This window comes from Pogona vitticeps, chromosome 4, assembly GCF_051106095.1.
Source record: "Pogona vitticeps strain Pit_001003342236 chromosome 4, PviZW2.1, whole genome shotgun sequence".
Lineage (NCBI taxonomy): Eukaryota > Metazoa > Chordata > Lepidosauria > Squamata > Agamidae > Pogona > Pogona vitticeps.
In genome coordinates, this window is record NC_135786.1 from 132,553,819 (window position 1) to 132,573,470 (window position 19,652).

At 41.8% G+C, this 19,652-nt stretch overlaps 2 protein-coding genes across 27 annotated transcripts in view; one reads left to right on the forward strand and one right to left on the reverse strand.

The window, feature by feature from the left end:
* The window catches only part of FAM193A (family with sequence similarity 193 member A), a 95,460-nt gene extending 83,065 nt beyond the window's left edge, over positions 1-12,395 (reverse strand). For 10 of the 18 annotated variants that reach the window (XM_078392538.1, XM_072998415.2, XM_078392541.1 and 7 more), the window contains exon 1: positions 4,161-4,668. In XM_078392538.1, coding sequence (XP_078248664.1) covers positions 4,161-4,222 — 62 coding nt within the window. In that variant the 5' untranslated portion in view covers positions 4,223-4,668. Of the gene's footprint in view, positions 1-1,142; positions 1,195-3,716; positions 3,789-4,160; positions 4,669-4,999; positions 5,262-12,154 lie in introns of those variants that run through there. The other 8 variants (XM_078392537.1, XM_078392535.1, XM_078392534.1 and 5 more) reach the window with 5 other exon arrangements.
* Positions 12,396-12,430: 35 nt separating this feature from the next.
* The window catches only part of KIAA0232 (KIAA0232 ortholog), a 61,125-nt gene continuing 53,903 nt past the window's right edge, over positions 12,431-19,652 (forward strand). For 5 of the 9 annotated variants that reach the window (XM_078392528.1, XM_078392530.1, XM_020790546.3 and 2 more), the window contains exon 1: positions 12,431-12,570. The gene's annotated coding sequence lies outside the window, so the exon portion shown is untranslated. Of the gene's footprint in view, positions 12,571-17,811; positions 18,500-19,652 lie in introns of those variants that run through there. The other 4 variants (XM_020790548.3, XM_078392533.1, XM_078392529.1 and 1 more) reach the window with 2 other exon arrangements.

Sequence of the window (19,652 nt, forward strand, 5' to 3'; positions counted from 1 at the left end):
CAGAGAGAAAAGCCTCCTCTAATTGTCTTAACACCCTGGCAGGCTCACAAAGGGAGACACAATCTTGTGCTGTTTAGGATTTTATAGGTTGAAACCGGTACTTTGAATTGCACCCAGAACCAGATCAGCAGCCAGTGGAGCTGCTGTAACGGGGGCATTATGTGATCCCTGTAACCAGCCCAAATTTAGCTGCAGCATTTTAGACCTGCTGAAATTTCCAAATACTTTCAAAAGACAACCACATATAAGAGTGTGTTACAGTAATTCAACTGGGATATAATTAAAGCATGTGTCACTGTGGCCAGATTAGACCTCTCCAGGAAAGGGCACAGCTTACGCATTAATTTTAACTGTGGAAAAGCACTCCTGGCCACTGGTGAAACTTGGGCATCCAGGCGCAGCGATGAATCCAGGAGTACACCCAAGCTGCAGATCTGTGTTTTCAAAGGAAGTGTAACCCCATCCAGCATGACTGCAACCCTATCCCTTTATCTGCTTTTCAACTGACCAGGAACACCTCTGTCTTGTCTGGACTGAACGTCAATTTATTCACCCTCATCCAGTCCACTAGTCACCAGAAACTGAACTAGAACTGAAATAGCTTCCTTGGATTTAAATGGAAAGGAGAGAGAGAGATGAGTGCCATCAGTGTACTGGTGATACTGAACCCCAAAACTTTGGACACTCTCCCTCAGTGCTTTCACACAGAATAGGATGTTAAATAGGATGGGGATAAAACAGAACCCACAGGCCAACAGCCACAGTATTGAACAGGAGTCTCCCAACACTATGTTCTGAGGGAGTGACGAATTGTGCTGAATAAACATATAGCCTAGGAACAAACAATGTTCTTTTCATACTGCTATTTTAATAAAATCTTATTATATTCAAGCTGAGTAGTGCAGATTTTAATACCTGAGGGTTGGCTATGTGGAGAGTGTTATAAGGGCCTAAGGACAGATACACGCATGGGACAGCTAAAGGTTGGTGGCAGTGGAAGAAGAAGATATGAAATAAGATAAAATGATTAGAAAAGACATATATTCCTGTGGTTATTTAAAAAGACCATTACATAAAACAGTCAAGGGACAGGAAAAAGCAATTTTGACAACAATGCATGAGAGAGGGGTATGACACATTACCTCAAATACTGATATCAGCTCAGTCCCTTAAATATAACTGGCTGAAGAAGAGCTAAAAAGAAATGAGAACAGAAGCTCTTAGACAGAATTACGATAACTGATTTAACCCTCAATTTCAGCTGATACTAAATTTGGGCTGATACAAAGAGGAACTCATGACAAGTAGTCATCTTCAGGTCAACATACAACTGTGTTTCACTTCTTTAGGCAATAGTGTGCGATCAGTACCACATGAACACATTTTTGTTCCTACTTAGTTTTTATAGCAGTAGTTTTACTACAGCATTAGTGAACAACACAGACTACACTTTTCATCCATCCATCCATCCTGTATAGTGCCCCGTATACTCTTCCTGTGCATCAAAAATCTCCTGAATACAGCACCCATCTCACAAATGAAAGGATGGCATACAGTTTTCTAATGCTAACACGGGATCCACATGTTAAAACAACAAGGTCATAATTATAACACTACAAAGATACTCCTCTGATCTGTCAAGACTAAGCTCTCACATTCTACTGACAAAATTCAAAGCTTTGAAAAAATTGCCTTACAATTTGTATGAAAAGGAAGAAAGGGAAGGGGGTTAAAAAGATAATAATTTTACAAAGATTTTTCATGATCTACCATTACCATCACCACTGGATCATCAAAATGCAGTGAAGGATTATGTATTATTGAAAGACACTGCTGCCATAATTTTGCAGCATTGCACAGAGCAATGAGTATCATTAGCAGATGTTGATTAAAATGCTGTCAGAAGTGAATCAGAAAGAAACACCACCTATAACCTCTGACCGATCAAGGTAGGAAGTTGCAAAGCAAATCCAATAGACATTTCCTGTTAAGTGTGAAGATTTTTTTTTTTGCCTTCCTGTATAGATAATTGCTTGGAAACCTGCAGGTGATTTATTGTAAGGAAGTGACTGAAAAGGAACTTTAATGGAGACACAAGGTCTGAGAAGAATTGTGGGGGAACAGACTATTTCAAACAGCAATTTTTTTCCAGTAGAAACTGGAATCTTGGAGAAATCTAGAAAAACACTTACATAAAATAATTTATGTTGGGATGAGTAAAATGCTTAAGACAAACTTTACTCACTAAAAATACCAGAAACTGTACAGTAGGGAGACTGCTATGTAACACAGTACAGAACAATTGCTGTAGACATCCAATACTGAAATCAAAGATGCATTTCTGCAACATCTAGTGAGTCTTGTTGAGAGGAGCACACCAGATTACAAATGCTACATTATACATATGTTCTGCAGAGTATCTAGAATCTATAGTCACATGCCTAAAGGCAGTACATTAAACAGAAAATGTGAATGATGAAAACTTTATTGAAAACAATCCTTTGTGTTGAAAAAAAAGGAGACATTCTCAATTTCAATGTTGGTGACCTGTCCTGTCACTGGAGTTTTGCACTCTAGCATATGCACAGACTTGTACCATTCTATAGCTTGCTACTCCTTTTGAGTACAACTATGCTTGGTGGATTTCTAAGCAATATGAATTACAACAGAAGTATCCAGATGTTTTACTGCCATTCTAGATCACAAATACATGCATTTGAAGTTATTCAGTGTCAAAGTAAAATGAATATCAACATTACAATGTGAATGTCAAGCATACAAGATTTGTGTTGACAGGGCTCTTGCAAACACTTTTTAGGAATCTGGAAGTCTATTCCTCCCCCCTCTCCTTTACCGTACATTCAACAGTCCGCTCACTACCCTATAACTTCTTATGAAGAATGGGAAAGCTATCTTTGCTATAATATTTTTATATGTATATATGTGTGTGTGTGTGTGTGTGTGTGTGTGTGTGTGTGTGTGTGTGTGTGTGTGTGTGTGTGTATATATATATATACACACACACACACACACACACACTGTATATATATATACTGTATATATACTGTGTGTGTGTGTGTGTGTGTATGTATGTATGTATGTATGTATGTATGTATGTATGTATGTATGTATGTATGTATGTCCTGCTGTGAAGCAGGAAACATCTCTCCTTTGTTGGCCAAGGTAGGCTGTAGTACCCATGCCTGGTGATACAACTTTCCTATTCCTAGTGCAACCAGTGCTTCACTTGTAATGAAGCTACTCTTGCCTTTAACTACACCACCAGTTCAGACCTGAAACTACACAGCACATGCCTCTCTTCAGCAAAGAGAAAGAGAGGAGAAGCCCTGTTGAAAATGCAAGATTTATATTTAAAACATTGACAGACAGAAAGTTATTTCTTTCTGAATTAGAGAGGCATTTTACTGCTCATCTAGAAAAGTTTACTCAAAGGCTGACCACTGAACTTCCAGGAAATGCTGTTAACACCCAATGTGACATACAGTATAATCTTTCTAAACAATATCCAAAACCCACATTTCTTATCAGGGTGACACCTTTAATTAGTCAGCATTACTGTTAATAATTGTATACACATTTTTGGGGTTACTACCCCTTCATCAAACATGTTAGAAAAGGCATGGAGGATAACAATTAATAAAAAGAAAAGCATTACATAAATAAATAATTGTAATATGGGTTTATAGTCACTTAACTCTGTTAATTATACTGAATTATGCAGTCACATTTAATGCAGAGGCACCAGAAGTTATCTGCCCCAGAGAACCCTGACAGACAGAAAGAAAGAAATGTCAGAACGCAAACCATACATATACTGTATATAATAGACAGCAGCTTTCTTGAAAGCCCATAGATTTTGGCTCTTCATTTCTGATAGTTGTCTGACACTTCTTTCTCTCTCAGAAACGCTTCAGGCCTGTCTAGCAAATTTCCTTAGAAGCAGCCTTCCAAGCGAAGACAGTGTGGTAAGCTTAAAAAATATTCCTCACTTATAAACATACAATTTTATTTTAGCAAACTAATAATTCCGAAAAATGTTAACTGAACAAAATACTATTTATTTAGACTAAAAGATAAAACAAGATTTGATATGACAGAGATAAAAGGACATATTCTGGGAAATACAGTACGGGCTTTACCTACTTCCTCCTTCCCACAGGGGAAAACAGCAACTCTTGTCCTTGCTTGAGTTAAACAACATCGGTTAACGTTTTGATTCAAGGGAGACTGTGCTCGTACCATTTTAAAAATAAATGTCGGGCAAGTGACATTTTTGCCCAAGAACCTTCCAAACCGGGCCACGAGCCCCACCGTAAGCAATGGGTGTGGAGGATCCCGTTGACAAAAAGAGAACTTGCACCCATGTCAAGCTGCCAGGCGGGAAGAGTCCTGTGTAGGAGCAGCAGCAGCGGCGGCGGGTGGGGTGGGGGGGAGTAGCTTCTGAGCAGCAAAACCCCTAAGGATTTTTTTTGCTCCAGCAGTTAAGGCCCGCTTTCTTTGTGCTTCTGTGGTGAACAGCCAGCAAGGGAACGCCTCAAGCAACAGACGACGGCTATGAGAACGCCCACGAGATAGAAGAGTACGAAGGGGGGGGGTGTCTCTCCAGAGGACCCCACACCCAAAAGGAAGGAAGGAAGGAAGCAAGCACCGGGCTGAGCGGCGGGGGGGGCGCGGAAAGCAAGAGGCCACCGCACCCTCTCCCTCAGCAAGCCCGAGGCAGGCCCCCTGGCCGACCTCCGCGCCGCAAGGCCAGAAGCGAGCTGCGCCAGGCCTTCCTTAAGATGGCCCGGTTCCTTCCTCAAGGGGAAGACGTAGCCGTAGAGCTGCCCTCAGCGGCGGCCTGTGGCAAAAGGGAGGGCGGGAAGCACGCCAGATTGCCGCCCGCCTTCTCGGGCCCTGCCGCCTGTCAAAGAGAAAGGGAAGCGGGTGGGGGAGGGGAAGGGGGGCTAGCCCCCCCCCAAACCCTGCCGCATCTCACCTCAGGGAAGGTCCTCTGCGGCAGCTCGCGAGTAGGCCGGAAAGCGAGGGTGTGGAGGAGGAGGAGGCGGCGGCGGAGAGGAGGGATTCCTGCCGCTTCTTCCTCTGGCGACCGGTCGGTCGAGGTCCGCCTCTTCTTCTTCCCGCTGCCGCGGTCGCCTCACCCTGCCCGCGAAAAGGCCGCGGCCCGGCTGCCTGCTCCCCGTGGATCCTGCCGCAGAAATTCTCCGCTAGGCAAAGCCGAGTCGAAGTCCGTGGGCTCGCCGTTTCCTTTCAGACCCTCAGAACCGCGGGAGTGGTACTACGGGGATTGAGCTGGCTTGGGCGACGTCACATGATCCTTGCGGGTCTCTCTTTGGTAACCCAAACGGATCCGGCACTTCATGGTATACAGCAGCCTTGGTGCAACAGGATGAGGCGGCAAAGGCTCGGGAGCAGGGGAAACGGACTATACCACTGCGAGGTGCAGAAATGTCATTTTGAACCCCTCGCCTCATGTAACAAAACAAGAACCTCCTCCCCCGGAATAAAAAAAAAACATTAGCCCTCGAGAAGAGGACGGCCCTGGTCCAGTCTAAACTTCAGCCTCCTGCGCTAATTTCCTGTTGCAGCCTGTAGTAGTAAGCCAGCTAACCAGGGAGATCTCCCAGTTTTTGAGACGACTTCCGAATAATCTATTTCCTTTTGTTGTTAAAAAAAAAGTTTCTGACTTTTACCCAAATCCAGCTGTACATAAGTAATAAACTTAAGCTTTGCCTCAAAAACGAAGCAGCTTCAAAACATGATTTTTGGCTTCTTTGTTCAATCCCTTTTGACTAAAATTTTGAGTACAATGCAATACTAGGTTTAAGAAGAGATAAGCAGGAACATTTCAAAATGTATATGAATGTAAACAGTACCAAAGTATTTCGCAGAAAACACTTTTATATTTTATTTAACCAATAATAGGTTTTTTAAAGATCACCTCAACACTTTAATCACTTTCTTCACATATTCTATCCGCAACACACAGTACAATCCTATACCCCTCATTTTGGACTGTTGGAGGGATTAAGGATGATAAATTGATGTCACTGAGTTCAAGCATGTGTGGGGAGAGCTCTATGGAGGGAAGAAACAAACTGAAGAAGTCTCAGTTCTTCTCATTTTCTACACATGCATCATAAATCATTTTTTACTTGTCTTTTTTTCTCCACCTGGCCTTTCACCCTTAAAACACCCTCTCCACATGCCAATTTTTAATTCTGTCTGTTGAATTCATGCCCCCCATAGGGGGACCAAGGCGGCTCACAATATTAAAAGGCACAGAATTGAAAGCATAATAAAATTTAAAAAAACATTAAATTGTATACTAATTAAAATACAGCTGTATAATTAAAAGCAAGGAAATATTAAAAACTATCTTAATTCTAAGAAGGCATTCAGGGATTCAATTTTGTTGTTGTTGCTGAGTCCCCTTCTCCTCTTGCCTGCACTCTTTCTCAACATCAGTGTCTTTTCCAGGGAGTCTTCTCATGAGATGGACAAAGTATTGAAGCCTCAGCTTCAGGATCTGTCATTCCAGTGAACACTCAGGGTTGATTTCCTTCAGAATGGATAGAATTGATCTCCTTGCAGTCCAGGGGACTCTCAAGTCTCCTGCAGCGCCACAATTCAAAAGCATCAATTCTTCGGCGGTCAGCTTCCTTTATGGTCCAGCTTTACATCGCTACTGGAAAAACGATAGCTTTGACTATGCGGACCTTTGTTGGCAAGGTGATGTCTCTGCTTTTTAAGATGTTGTCTAGGTTTGTCATCGCTTTCCTCCAAGAAGCAGGCATCTTCTAATTTCATGGCTGCTGTCACCATCTGCAGTCATCATGGAGACCAAGAAAGTAAAATCTGTCACTGCATGTCTTCCTCTTCTATTTGCCAGAATGTGGTAGGACCAGTGGCCATGATCTTTTTTTTTATGTTGGGCTTCAGACCATTTTTGGCGCTCTCCTCTTTCACCTTCATTAAGAGGTTCTTTAATTCCTCCTCACTTTCTGCCATCAGAGTGGTATCATCTGCATATCCAAGGTTGTTGATATTTCTTCCAGCAATCTTAATTCCATCTTGGGATTCATCCAGTCCAGCCTTTCACATGATGTATTCTGCATATAAGTTAAATTAGCAGGGAGACAATATTCAGCCTTGTCGTACACCTTTCCCAATTTTGAACCAATCAGTTGTTCCATATCCAGTTCCGACTGTTGCTTTCTGTCCCACATATAGATTTCTCAGGAGATAGATAAGGTGGTCAGGCACTCCCATTTCTTTAAGGACTTGCCATAGGTTGCTGTGGTCCACACAGTCAAAGGCTTTTGCGTAGTCAATGAAGGAGAAGTAGATGTTTTTCTGGAACTCTCTGGCTTTCTCCATAATAAAGAGCATGTTAGCAATTTGGTCTCTAGTTCCTCTGCCCCTTCGGAATCCAGCTTGTATTTCTGGGAGTTTTCGGTCCACACACTGCTGAAGCCTACCTTGGAGGATTTTGAGCATAACCTTGCTAGTGTGTGAAATGAGTGCAATTGTACAGTAGCTGGAGTATTCTTTGGCACTGCCCTTCTTTGGGATTAGGATGTAGGCTGATCTTTTCCAATCCTCTGGCCACTGCTGAGTTTTCCAAACTTGCTGGCATATTGAGTGTAGCACCTTAACTGTGTCATCTTTTAAGATTTTAAATAGTTCAACTGGAATACCATCACCTCCACTGGTCTTGTTGTTTGCCATGCTTTCTAAGGCCCACTTGACTTCACTCTCCAGGATGTCTGGCTCAGCAATCCCACTATCTGGGTTGTCCGGGACATCCAGATCTTTCTGGTATAATTCCTTTGTGTATTCTTTCCACCTCTTCTTGATGTCTTTTGCTTCTGTGAGGTGCCTCCATTTTTATCTTTTGCACAGAATGTTTCTTTAATATCTCCAATTTTCTTGAACAAATCTCTGGTTTTTCCTTCTCTATTGTTTTCCCCTATTTCTTTGCACTGTTCATTTAAGAAGGCCCTCTTGCCTCTCCTTGCTATTCTTTGGACGTCTGCATTCCATTTTCTGTAACTTTCCCTGTCTTCCTTGCATTTTGTTTCCCTTCTCTTCTTTGCTATTTGTAAGGCCTTGTTGGACAGCAACTTTGATTTCTTGCATTTCCTTTTCTTTTGGATGGTTAAAATGTTACGAGCCTCCATCCATAGTTCTTCAGGCACTCTGTCCACCAAATCTAGTTCCTTAAATCTGTTCTTCACTTCCACTGTGTATTCATAAGGGATTTGGTTTGGATTATACCTGACTAGCCCAGTGATTTTTTCCTACTTTCTTCAGTTTAAGTTGAGTTTTGCTATAAGAAGCTGATGATCAGAGTCACAATCAGCTCCAGGTCTTGTTTTTGCTGACTGTATAGAGCTTCTCCATCTTTGGCTGCAGAGAATATAATCAATCTGATTTCGTTATTGCCCATCTGGTGATGTCCATGTATACAGTTGTCCTTTGTGTTGTTGAAAAATAGTGTTTGTGATGACCAGCTTGTTCTCTTGACAAAACTCTATTAGCCTTTGGACTAATATTAGGGATTCAGTAGTGATTGTTAAAAGCCTGCCTGAAAAGATGGATCTTCTTCAGCTGTCAGTGGAAGGATAAACGGGAGGGACTATCCTGATCTCCGAAGGAGAGCATTCCATAACTTGGGACCTGCCACAGAAAAGACCCTCTGCTGTGTCCCCATGCCTGCACTGTTAATGGTATCGATAGGAGGATCTCCTCTGATGATCTTAAACCCCAGGAAGGCTCATGTGAAGAAATACGGTCCTTCAGATGCCTGGACCCAAGCAGTTACAGGGCTTTATAGGTAATGACCACAGTTTAAATGTCACAGTCGGGGAAAGAATTATTTGTTTTCCTGATTCTAAATAAGATATTTTATTATATCCATCAGTTGCATACATTAGGAGTACACTTGGGCAGTTATCACATTCTATGAAGTTACAAATGATCTTTACATTAATATTTAGCCTCTGTCCATTCTAGCTATATGAATTATACTCCCAACTTTCCCATTGTATTTGTTGCTGAAGATGGATAAACTAAAAACAATGAAAAATTTTTTTGGATATCTGCACTGCTATAACAGAGGAAGGACACAACATGAAGCACTGCTAGTTCCTGTTTCAACTGTCTTTTATCCCAAACTAAGAAGTTAATCGGTTGTCTCTTATTCTCAGAGACAATAATAGCAGGAATACTTGGTTCCTGTTGTTATATACCATCAAGTCACTTCCGACTTATGGCAACCCATAAATGCGTGATCTCCAAAATGTCCTGTCCTCAACTGCCCTGCTCTTGTAAATTCATGCCTGTGGCTTCCTTTAGGGAGTCAATCCATTTCATATTTGGTCTTCCTCTTTTCCTGCACCTCCAACCTTTCCAAGCTTCATTGTCATTTCTGGAGAATCTTGTCTTCTCATCATATGCCCAAAGCAGGCCAGCCTCAGTTTCAACATTGTAAACTTCCAGAGATACTGTAGTTCGATCTTCAGGGTACCTGCAAAACTCTCCTCTAGCACCAGATTTCAAACAAACCAGTCATCTTTCTTAACTGTCCAGTTTTCACACTCATATATGGTGACTGGAAATAAGAGTATGGATTATCTTGGTTCTGGTCTCCAATGACACATCCTTGTTGTTGTTGTTTAGTCATTTAGTCATGTCCGACTCTTCGTGACCCCATGGACCAGAGCACGCCAGGCCCTCCTGTCTTCTACTGCCTCCCGGAGTTGTGTCAGGTTCATGTTGGTTGCTTCGCAGACACTGTCCAGCCATCTCGTCCTCTGTCGTCCCCTTCTCCTCTTGCTTTCAAACTTTCCCAACATCAAGGTTTTTTTCCAAGGAGTCTTCTCTTCTCATGAGATGGCCAAAGTACTGGAGCCTCAGCTTCAGGATCTGTCCTTCCAGTGAGCACTCAGGGTTGATTTCCTTTAGAATGGATAGGTTTGTTCTCCTTGCAGTCCAGGGGACTCTCAAGAGCCTCCTCCAGCACCACAATTCAAAGGCATCAATTATTCGGCGGTCTGCTTTCTTTATGGTCCAGCTCTCACTTCCATATCTTCAGTTATTGCTGTTTTATTCCACTAATTTCACTCCTCCTTCATCTGAATCTAACTTGGCTTTCCTTACGATATGTTCTGCCTGCAGGGAAGGGGAAAATGCACCTTTGTCTGACACATTTGCCTATAGGAAACCATTATGTTTCTCCTTATTCTGTCCGAATGGTAGTTTTTTGTCCACAATACAGGTTATTCATCAAGGACAATCAAGTGTTGAGGTACACCCATTTTTTTTAGAATAACCCATAGTTTCTCATGATCCACACAGTCAAATGCTTTGATGTAGTCTATCAATTTCATACAGATCTACTGAAATTCCTTGGTCTGCTCCAACAGCACCAAATCAAAGTCTCTGCTCTAAATACACCTAGTTCCATCAACGGACCAGAGTACAAGATACTGTAGTTAAGCAGTAGCCTTGTATCGTGGCTTGTAAAGAGCAGGACAATCTCCTGTTATTTATCTCAATCAGTCAGCAAATTTATTTATTTATTTAATGACTTAATACTGAGGACTACTCTAAGTGGTTAACAGAGTAAAAAACAATAAACAATACAGTAAATAGAAAATTTTAAACATCCATGCCATACCAACACTGTTCATCAATAATTAAGACACATATCATAAATTAACAATGCTCCAAATCCCAAAGGATGGTGGGAACAACAAAAAAAGCTACAGGTTTAGGGGACAATGTTACTAAAAGAGACCATCTTCAGCATCCTTTTTAAAAATGGCAGAGAGGGAGCCTGATAGACTTCTATCATGAGCCTATTCCAAAAGGAAGGGGCCACAACAAAGAAGGTGCGATTTCTGGTGACTGTCTTCTTTGCCTCTCTTGGGATGGCAACCCAAAAAATTGAAGACTGGGTGACATGGGCTGATGTTCTCAGGGAAAGACACTCCAACAAATAATAGGGCCCCAAACCATTCAGGGCTTTAAAGACTAAAACTAAACCCTTGAACCTGGCCTACAGAGAGTCAATGCAGACAAACGAGAACTAGCGAGATGTGATCAAACCACCAGTTTGTCCACCACATTCTGCACCCGCTGCAACCTCCGGGTCAGTTTCATGGGAAGTCCCACATCAAAAATGTTGCAGTAGTCGACCTTGAAAATCACCAGGATGTGTACCAAGGTCATCAAGTGCAACCGGGTTATTAGTCTAAGTTGGTTAAACATTGCTGTAGACACAGCCAATACCTGATGTTCCAAAGACTGGGCTAGGTCCAGAAGCATGCCCAACTTGTGGACACAGTTCCCAAGAGGAAGAGTAACCCTTCCAACTTGGAGAGGCTATCCCCTAACCATTCTGGTGGTCCTCCCAACAACATCATCTCTGTTTTCTCTGGACTGAGGTTCAGCCTATTAGTCTTCATCCATCCCATAACTGTGGACAGGCAGTGATCCGGGACCCAGACAGGCTTCCACTACAGAAGATGTAAAGAAGAGGTAGAGTTGTGTATCATGAGGATACTGAAGAAAACACACTCCAGATCCCTGAAGGACCTCTCCCCAAGGCCTCACATTGATATTAAAAAGCACTGAGCGATAGATGACCCTTGGGGAACCCCAGAACTTAGGGTCCAAGGGGCTGACAGTTCCTCCCAAAGCTGAAATCTCTGGACCCAGCCACTGAAGGATCAAAACCAGCTAAGAGCCAGCCTCCACAACCTTCACATTGTGATCCACAGTATGAAAGACCACTGAGAGATCAAGGAACCCCTATAGGGCCATACCTCCCCCATCAGCCTCCCTTAACAGGTCATCCTGCAGGGCTGCCTTGGTTTCGTGGTGGGGCCTGAACAGATGATTTCCAAAGCCTGGAGTGGGCCACTTGGGGTGGACCCATGGCTGGTGGGCTCTGATTCCTATCACCTTGCACAAAACAGAACAATCATTTAAATTAGAATTGCTAACCATTTAGGTATTTGTTATGAACACGTGCATTACAGCTACTAGTGAATTTCGGGGCGCGGGGGGGAAGGACTGTACTGAAACCAAGGACTGCCGGCAAAAATAACAGGCGTTTGCTTACGTTCTGTGAATTGATCCTGGGTGGATACTAAGGAAAAAAAAACCCTGCGAAGTCTCAATCTGCTCCTGGGGAAGGAACGTGACATGTGTATACCGAGGACGGCCCGCCTGCTCTAAAGGCGCCCCTTCCTTCCTGCCCCGGACTCTTTAAGGACACGAGAAGGACCTTCGCCTCGCGGTGGAAGCCCCTCCCCCGCCATGGCTCCATAAATACTTTCGGAGGCCGCTGAGCGGAAGGATCTGGGCGGAGCCAGGCGGCAAAGGCTCGTTTGCGCAGTGGACGGAGAGGTCGCCCCGCCCTGCCGTTCTGTCCCTCCCTTCGGCGGGGCCGGCGCCGGTTTACGTAACGCCTCTCCGGGCAAATTCCGGCTTGGTCCCGCCGCCTAACTCGGGACGGGTCGCCAGAAGCCCCGGCAGGTAAGTGGGGGTATGGTGGGGTCCCCCCCTCTATTTGGTCGAGGGACGTTACTCTGTGTGTGTATGTCTCTCTCTCTCTCTCCCCCCCCCCCCGCTTGCTCTCGCCCCGGCCTGGGTGAGGCCTGTAGCGCGGCAGGGATGACGGACAGGAATGGACGGGGGAAGGCCTAGCCTGGCCTGGCGCCCGAGTTGGCCTGAAGGCCTTCACTGTGGAGTGATTCGGAGGCCCGCCCGGCTCTGTGGAAGCGGGTGGGTGCGAAACTGCCCGCCGGTGGTCTATGGCAGGAAGGAAGAAAAGCGGGAGAGAGAGAGAGAGAGAGAAGGATAGGCTCGAGCTTTTCTTTCTCTCAGCGCCTCCCTCTCCCGGCTCTTCCCTTGGCGGGCGGGGTCAGGCGGCTGGCCGGCTCGGCGGGGGCGGGTGGGGAGGGTTTCATGGGAGTGAGAGGGGCCGCTTAGAGGCCCTTATGTATCTGGTGGCTCGGCGACTAGGTCCGCAACTGTGCGTTAGTCGCCCGCTCTGTGGCTAGATTTTGTAACCCAGGATGGGAGGCCGGTGTGTGCCAGACCCAGGGTGACCATAGACAAGGGCATTTCGGGTAGGCGGCAGCCCTTTAAAAAACAAAACTGTTCTTTATGTCTCAAACACGCTTTTTTTTTCTTTCGTGTAAATATCAGGTGTGTGTCTTCACTCCTTCATTCACCCTTCCTCACACAGTTTTTTGGTTCAGTCTCCTCTCCCGCCTCCCTGACTAGTTTGGCACTGCGGAACTTAACTGGAGGAGAATAGAGAGGTTCCGAAGGCGGTTATTTGGGGTGGGGTGTGTATATATCCTCTTCGTGATGCACCACCCGTTCTTGATCTTGCTTGGGCCTGATGGGACTGACGAAAAAGTACTGTTGGGCCATGAGCTTCAATTAATAGTGATAGGGCTTTGCTGCTATTACTTAGGTAGGCTGGTGTGGTGTTGAGATCACGTGGAAGATTAGGTGTCATCATTTACCTATACTGTAAATGAAAAGTATCCAGAGGTTTAAAAGTTCAGTCTTTGGGAATTAACTAGAAAACTGAGGGGCTGCCTGTTTTGGTTGTAAAATCAGACTTTAACAAGTTTTGTTAATTTGAAATTCCTGCTCACACTAAAAATGCATTTTGCAGATGCTTGAAATCAGCTGCATGTTTTATACAGCCTTACAATCAAGTATGAAAACACTAGTTTATTCGCTCACAAAGACTATTATTGACTAATTTGTAGTACACCATTGGTTTCATTAAGTTAAATGCTACTGCTGAAACACAGATTCTGCACGCAAACTATTGGCAGACCTAAAACAAATAGGCATGTGAATGAAAAGGGCAATGCAAGACTAGCGTTGATGACAATGTACACTTGTTCTCTCTTTTGGCAGAACAGCTCTAAACAGTAGTTGAGATCAGTGGTTCCAGCCTTGGTTCCCAAGATGTTTTGAGACTCAAACTCCCAGAAGCCTTTACCACTAGCTGTGCTGGCCAGATATTGTGGAAGTTGTAGTCCAAAAACATCTGGGGCCCCAAAGTTGGGAGGCACTGGTCTAGTATTGCTTAAAGGTAGCACAGGCTGCTCTTAGACAAATGGTGGGAGGCCATGTGACTTTTTAAAAATAATGTTCTCATTCCAGACATTAAAGAAGGAAAAGTGTTTGAAATCACACAGTATTAGAAACAGAATATAAGTGTAGAAGGTGCTTGGAATTTCATGTCATTTCATGCTATATTATGATATTTCAAAGAAGTATTTGTTTTCTCCATGTTCCTGAAGTGAGTGTTTCTTCTCCAACTGCAAGCTGTTTATAAGAACAGGTTGAGACTTAGTAATTGCAGATGACCACTTTCACTTCAATTGAGCATGGCTTTGTTCAGCACTGATTCTTGTATAATGTAGACTTGACTAATAGACTAATGGGTTAACATTCTAGAATTTTCCTTATGAAGGCTTACCTCGTGAAAGATGTTAAAAAGGAAAAGGAAAAGCATAGCTGACTGAGAGGGAGTTTTCTTTAAGACCAAGTAGCTGGCTTCTATGCTGCAAAAGGCTCCAGGAGTAGATGACATTGACCTCAGGCAGATTGCAGTCTGGTTACCTCTCCCTTGGTAGCTGGCCTCTGAGTGTATGCACAGTGTCATCAAAATACTGTAACATAGTATTTCAGTGATTTGATTCTTTTAATGATGCAGAAAATGAGAATTATATGGCCGTATTAGATTTTTTTAAAAGGCTGAATGCAGTGTGTCTTTTATCAAACTGAATAAACATTGAATAATTAGAGTTTATTTAGTTATCTGAAATGCATATTTATCCCCTGTTTATTAGAAGTGATGTGTCTCATATTTTAATATTTTTTTAAAAAAGTACTGTACTACATAACTGGTACATTTTTGCCTCTTTACCTCTCTTGACGTTTAGAAAGCACATTAAAACCTTGTTCTTCAGAAAGGCATTTCAGGATGTCCTTCCTTCATAATTGTTATTTTAAAATTTATTTATTTTATGATGTTGTTTTTACCTTTGGTGCCATCTTGTGCCATTTGTGACTCACTTTTTATGTTCCGTGGTGAGGAAGGGGTTGCTTATTTTGTATTTATGCCTTGCCTTTATTTGAAACTACCAGAATAATGACATGCCACTAGGTGGTGCGGCATAGAAATTAAATAAATAAATAAATAATTCCAGCTCCCTTCTCATAATTGTGGGCAGCTGCTATGTGATTGTTTGGTTCACTCTCCCTTCCCTTAGCAGACAGGATTGAGGAATAACTTTGTAAATTTCATTAAATGGCAGTGGATGCTAGAGATGGAGTGATGAAGGAAACTGGTAAGATAAGGAAGCACTACACAAAAAAGAGTTTGCAAGTAAGTACTATAGCAAGGTTTATGCACTATGTGATTATTTGGTTGCATGACCTGGCATGCAGAATAGGAGAGCGTTTTCCTTTAGAATGTGCGTTGGTGTTTCAAAGTGGGAGAAGCATAATTTGTGAATGGTAATGTAAATTAAGGTAGAGGATATTCCAGAGTGATGTTAAAATGTTTGAAATTTTTTAGATGACTTAATGGGCTCAGAACCACTTAGGATTCCAAAGAACATGAAAACGTTTAAAAAACCCTATCTGGATAGACCACCTTTCATCAGAATCATACATCTCAAATATAGGTAAAAGCTTTATTGTGGTGAATTGCATGGGCAAGCTTTCTGTGGTGAAATAGCTTAGCATTTAATTTTTACAGTTCATTTGCTGCTTGCTGATTATCAGCAATGACTGGCAGGCTTACCCAGAGAAAGATTGGAGTGAGATAAGAGGCTTTCAGAACCCAGGATGAAAGAGACTAAACAATCACATATCATTCCCCGTGAGTTGAAAGAGTCATTTGGCAAAGAAATAATTTTTTTATGAAAATTGAAATGTGGTCCTTATTGTTCCTAAAATTTTACTTACTTTATTGCAATGTGTTCTTGTGTTGTATGCAACACATGTACAGTACTATGTAAATTTGGTACATAAAATTATATTGTTTGATTTGATTTAGATTCCTTCAGTCTCGAGAGACTGGGGTAACGTGCTCTGAATAGAGGTCTTGGAACAGCGTCTAGTGTTGCTGAGAAAGCCAATACGAGAGTGACAATCCCTTCCACACTGAAGACAAATACAATCTGACCCCTGTCCAGCTCCCTGGTTTTGCTGGTTTCGGGACTGCTTGATATGCTTAAGGCATATAATGCCTCAAATTTCCTTTCTCTTGTTTAAACACTTAACATATGCAGATTTGAAAGGATGCAAGTTAACAATTAAGATACCTGTAATTGTGTTTGAAAATTCACTTATGTTGCTGTAGTGACTACTGTATTATGTTCAGTGGAACTTCTTTCTGCACAGAGGGATACAGGATTTTTCTATAAATAGAGCTTTTGGCATGTTTGACAGTAAAGTTGCAGAAAGAAACCATGAGCAGTATGATAAACAAAAAAAAAATCATTTTATGCCTATGAACAATATAGGCATTTAGCATTATCATACTGGAAGTGAGGAACTGGGCAATTCAAAAATATATATTTGATGTTTAAGTTATAGTGGTGATTTAAATTGTGTAAATGTTTTTACATAACATGTGTGATCAATATCTGTGATCCATTCATAAATGTTTTAGTGGAAAGCACAAGCAGAAGAAACAAATGTTTTTAGAGGTCAACATCCCTATAATGTAACAACAGTACACTTGCACATTTATTTAAATATTTTGAGTTAAAACCCTTCATATTATCATCATGTACAGTAAAGCTACAGTCCTGTACAGTGGACCCTTGACTTACAGATGGCTCGACTTACAGACTTTTCGAGTTACAGACTTCTCTGGCTGCAAAATTTAGATTCGACTTGCAGCCAGAGAATCGACTTACAGACCAGAAAAAAACCAAAATGGAATAAAAATAAAATAAAAACCACTGGTTATGGGATTAATCGGTTTTCAGTGCATTGTAGGTCAATGGAGATTCGACTTACAGACTTTTCGACTTGCAGCCACCATTCCAATACGGATTAATTCCTTAAGTAGAGGGTCCACTGTACTGTTTACTTATCAGCAAGCTAGTGAAGAATTATGCCAGCTGTGAAATAAATTGCATGAAAAATGAGCTAATCTGAAATATTGTTGATGTCATTATCAATGATTGGATATAACTGACTTAGTTCAAATTTTACTAGATATATGAAAGATCCTTTTTTAAAATCTTTCTAAAATCTCCATGGAGTTGAGAAAATGTCTGTAGAATTAAATGAGGTTTGAAATATTTTACATATAACATTTTCTTGTTTCATATACTGTATATACTCGAGTATAAGCCTAATTTTTCAGCAGAATCTTTTGCTGAAAAAGTACCCCCTTGGCTTATACTCAAGGCAGTGTCAAAATTAACATGTTCTCTCCTGCATTATGGGTGTTCTCCGGACTCCCCTGCTCTTCTATGGCTGCCTGCAGCCTCTGGGTGGTCTGATGACCCGGGTTAAGTACACTGCATTTCCACTTCCAGAACACTCCCATCCTCATCCTCCTCCTGCATATTCTATGTACCCTTCTTCCACCTTCCTCCTCCATCCCCCATGTTCCTCCATCTTGTTACGCAGCAGTAGAGCAGTACCTGTAGATAAGCGCAACATCTGGTATGAGTCCTCCCACCACAGGCAGTGAAGTGTGTCTCACAGCTCAGAAGGGCAGTATCTTCAAAATCATTTAACCTACTGATGCCTCAATTAATGTAATTTTATTGGTATCTATTTTTATTTTTGAAATTTGCCAGCAGCTGCTGCATTTTCCACTCCCACTCAGCTTATACTTGAGTCAATAAGTTTTCCCATTTTTTGTGGTAATATTGGGTGCCTCGGCTTATATTCGGGTCGGCTTATACTCGAGTATATGCGGTATATTTCAAACAGTCATCAGTTTTTTCTGCTTGTTATGAAAGAGACAAATGAAAAGCAGGACTTAGACTGTGTGATACTAAGATTTTGCTAGTTCTTTTGTTGTGGAACCAGTGTGTAGTAAATATCCAGATCATACAGGTAAATGCTTGTTATATGTGCAGATATCATACTGCATCAGTGTTATTTACTGTAGGTAGGCAATGCTATAACTTGGGCTAAGCAAGCTTAAACTCTCCTGTTGTTTTGGACTCCCAAGTCCCCAAAAAACTCACCAACCAGTGTAGCCAAAAATATTTGACAGGCGATCTCTTTTTGCTATAATTTTTAGTACTGTTATCTTATACTAATGCTTGTGACATTGTTTTAAACACTAATTTGAAAAATGTTTCACACATTCTGAAATTTCTAATCTTTTTGTTTTATGTATGTGGCAGGGAAAGTCACTCTTGCAGAAATAAATCCAGAAAGTCCCATTTAGGTATGAACCTAGGAAGCACACACAGCTTGAATTGAAACAACTAAAACCTAGAACTTTCTTCCTTCTATGAAAATGCTGATTGTAATTCATACACATGCCCTCTGAAAGCTCCCTATGTAGAGCATGTCCAGTTTGCATTTGAAATGTTTAAATAGTTGCTTCCTGATACAAATGCAGCTAGAAATTCAAAGTTTTTCTTGTATAATACCTTGTTGTTTATGGGCAGCTTCCATAGGTAATTATCAAGGCAACATGGCACTTGCAGTGTTGTCTAGCACTAATGTCATGATTTGCTTTCTCGTATGCTTTGTGCAGCTGTGCAGTGCTGCAAATCAACCCATTCAGAGTTCCATTCTGATTGCCATTGACTGCAGCACTTAGTTTTTCCCATGGGCTTCAAGGGAAAAGGTTCCTCTGTCTTGAGAGGGGAAGGTGATAAGTTATATTAGCAACATTGTTAAATTATGTGTGGAAGAATATAAATGGAAGTATTTTTTAAAGATTTTTTCTGCATTTTTGTTCACATGAGTCCTAAAAGTGATGCATAACAGTGAAGCTGTACTTTTTTCTAAACTCAAGGCTGCAGTTATAGGAATTCTTAAGAGTAAGCACTTTTGAGCTTAGTGAAGTAGAACTTATCTCTACATTAAATGCTGTGTTGACATGACAGAAATATCCCTTGAAGACAATTGCCATTTACTGAGAAAACACTTTCTTAGGAAGAGACATTACAAATAATGTAATTTGCAAACTTTCTGAGAAGTAGGCTAAAATATCCAGTTTTGGTAGCCCTTGCTTCTTGAGTGAACATGTTTAGAACTGAACATGTTACTTAGCTAAACTACTGAAAAGATGTGATGTATTCTATTACAAGCCCGTAAAATAGTTTGGAAAAGAATAAAAAACACTGACACTTACTTGTACCCATTATTATACCAGTTACCCATTAAAGAGCCAGTGCTAGTTGTGCAGGGACACTCATAACAAGGCTTTTGCACATAACATCAAGTATCGGACTGCTTCATACTGTGTCAGATTGCTAGCAAGCACTATTCTAGTGCCTTTGTATTGACTAGCAGTTGCTATCTCAAGTATGTTGTGTCAAGAAGATTTCAAATGGAGATCTTCCCCTAATACTTGATATCTGTGAAAT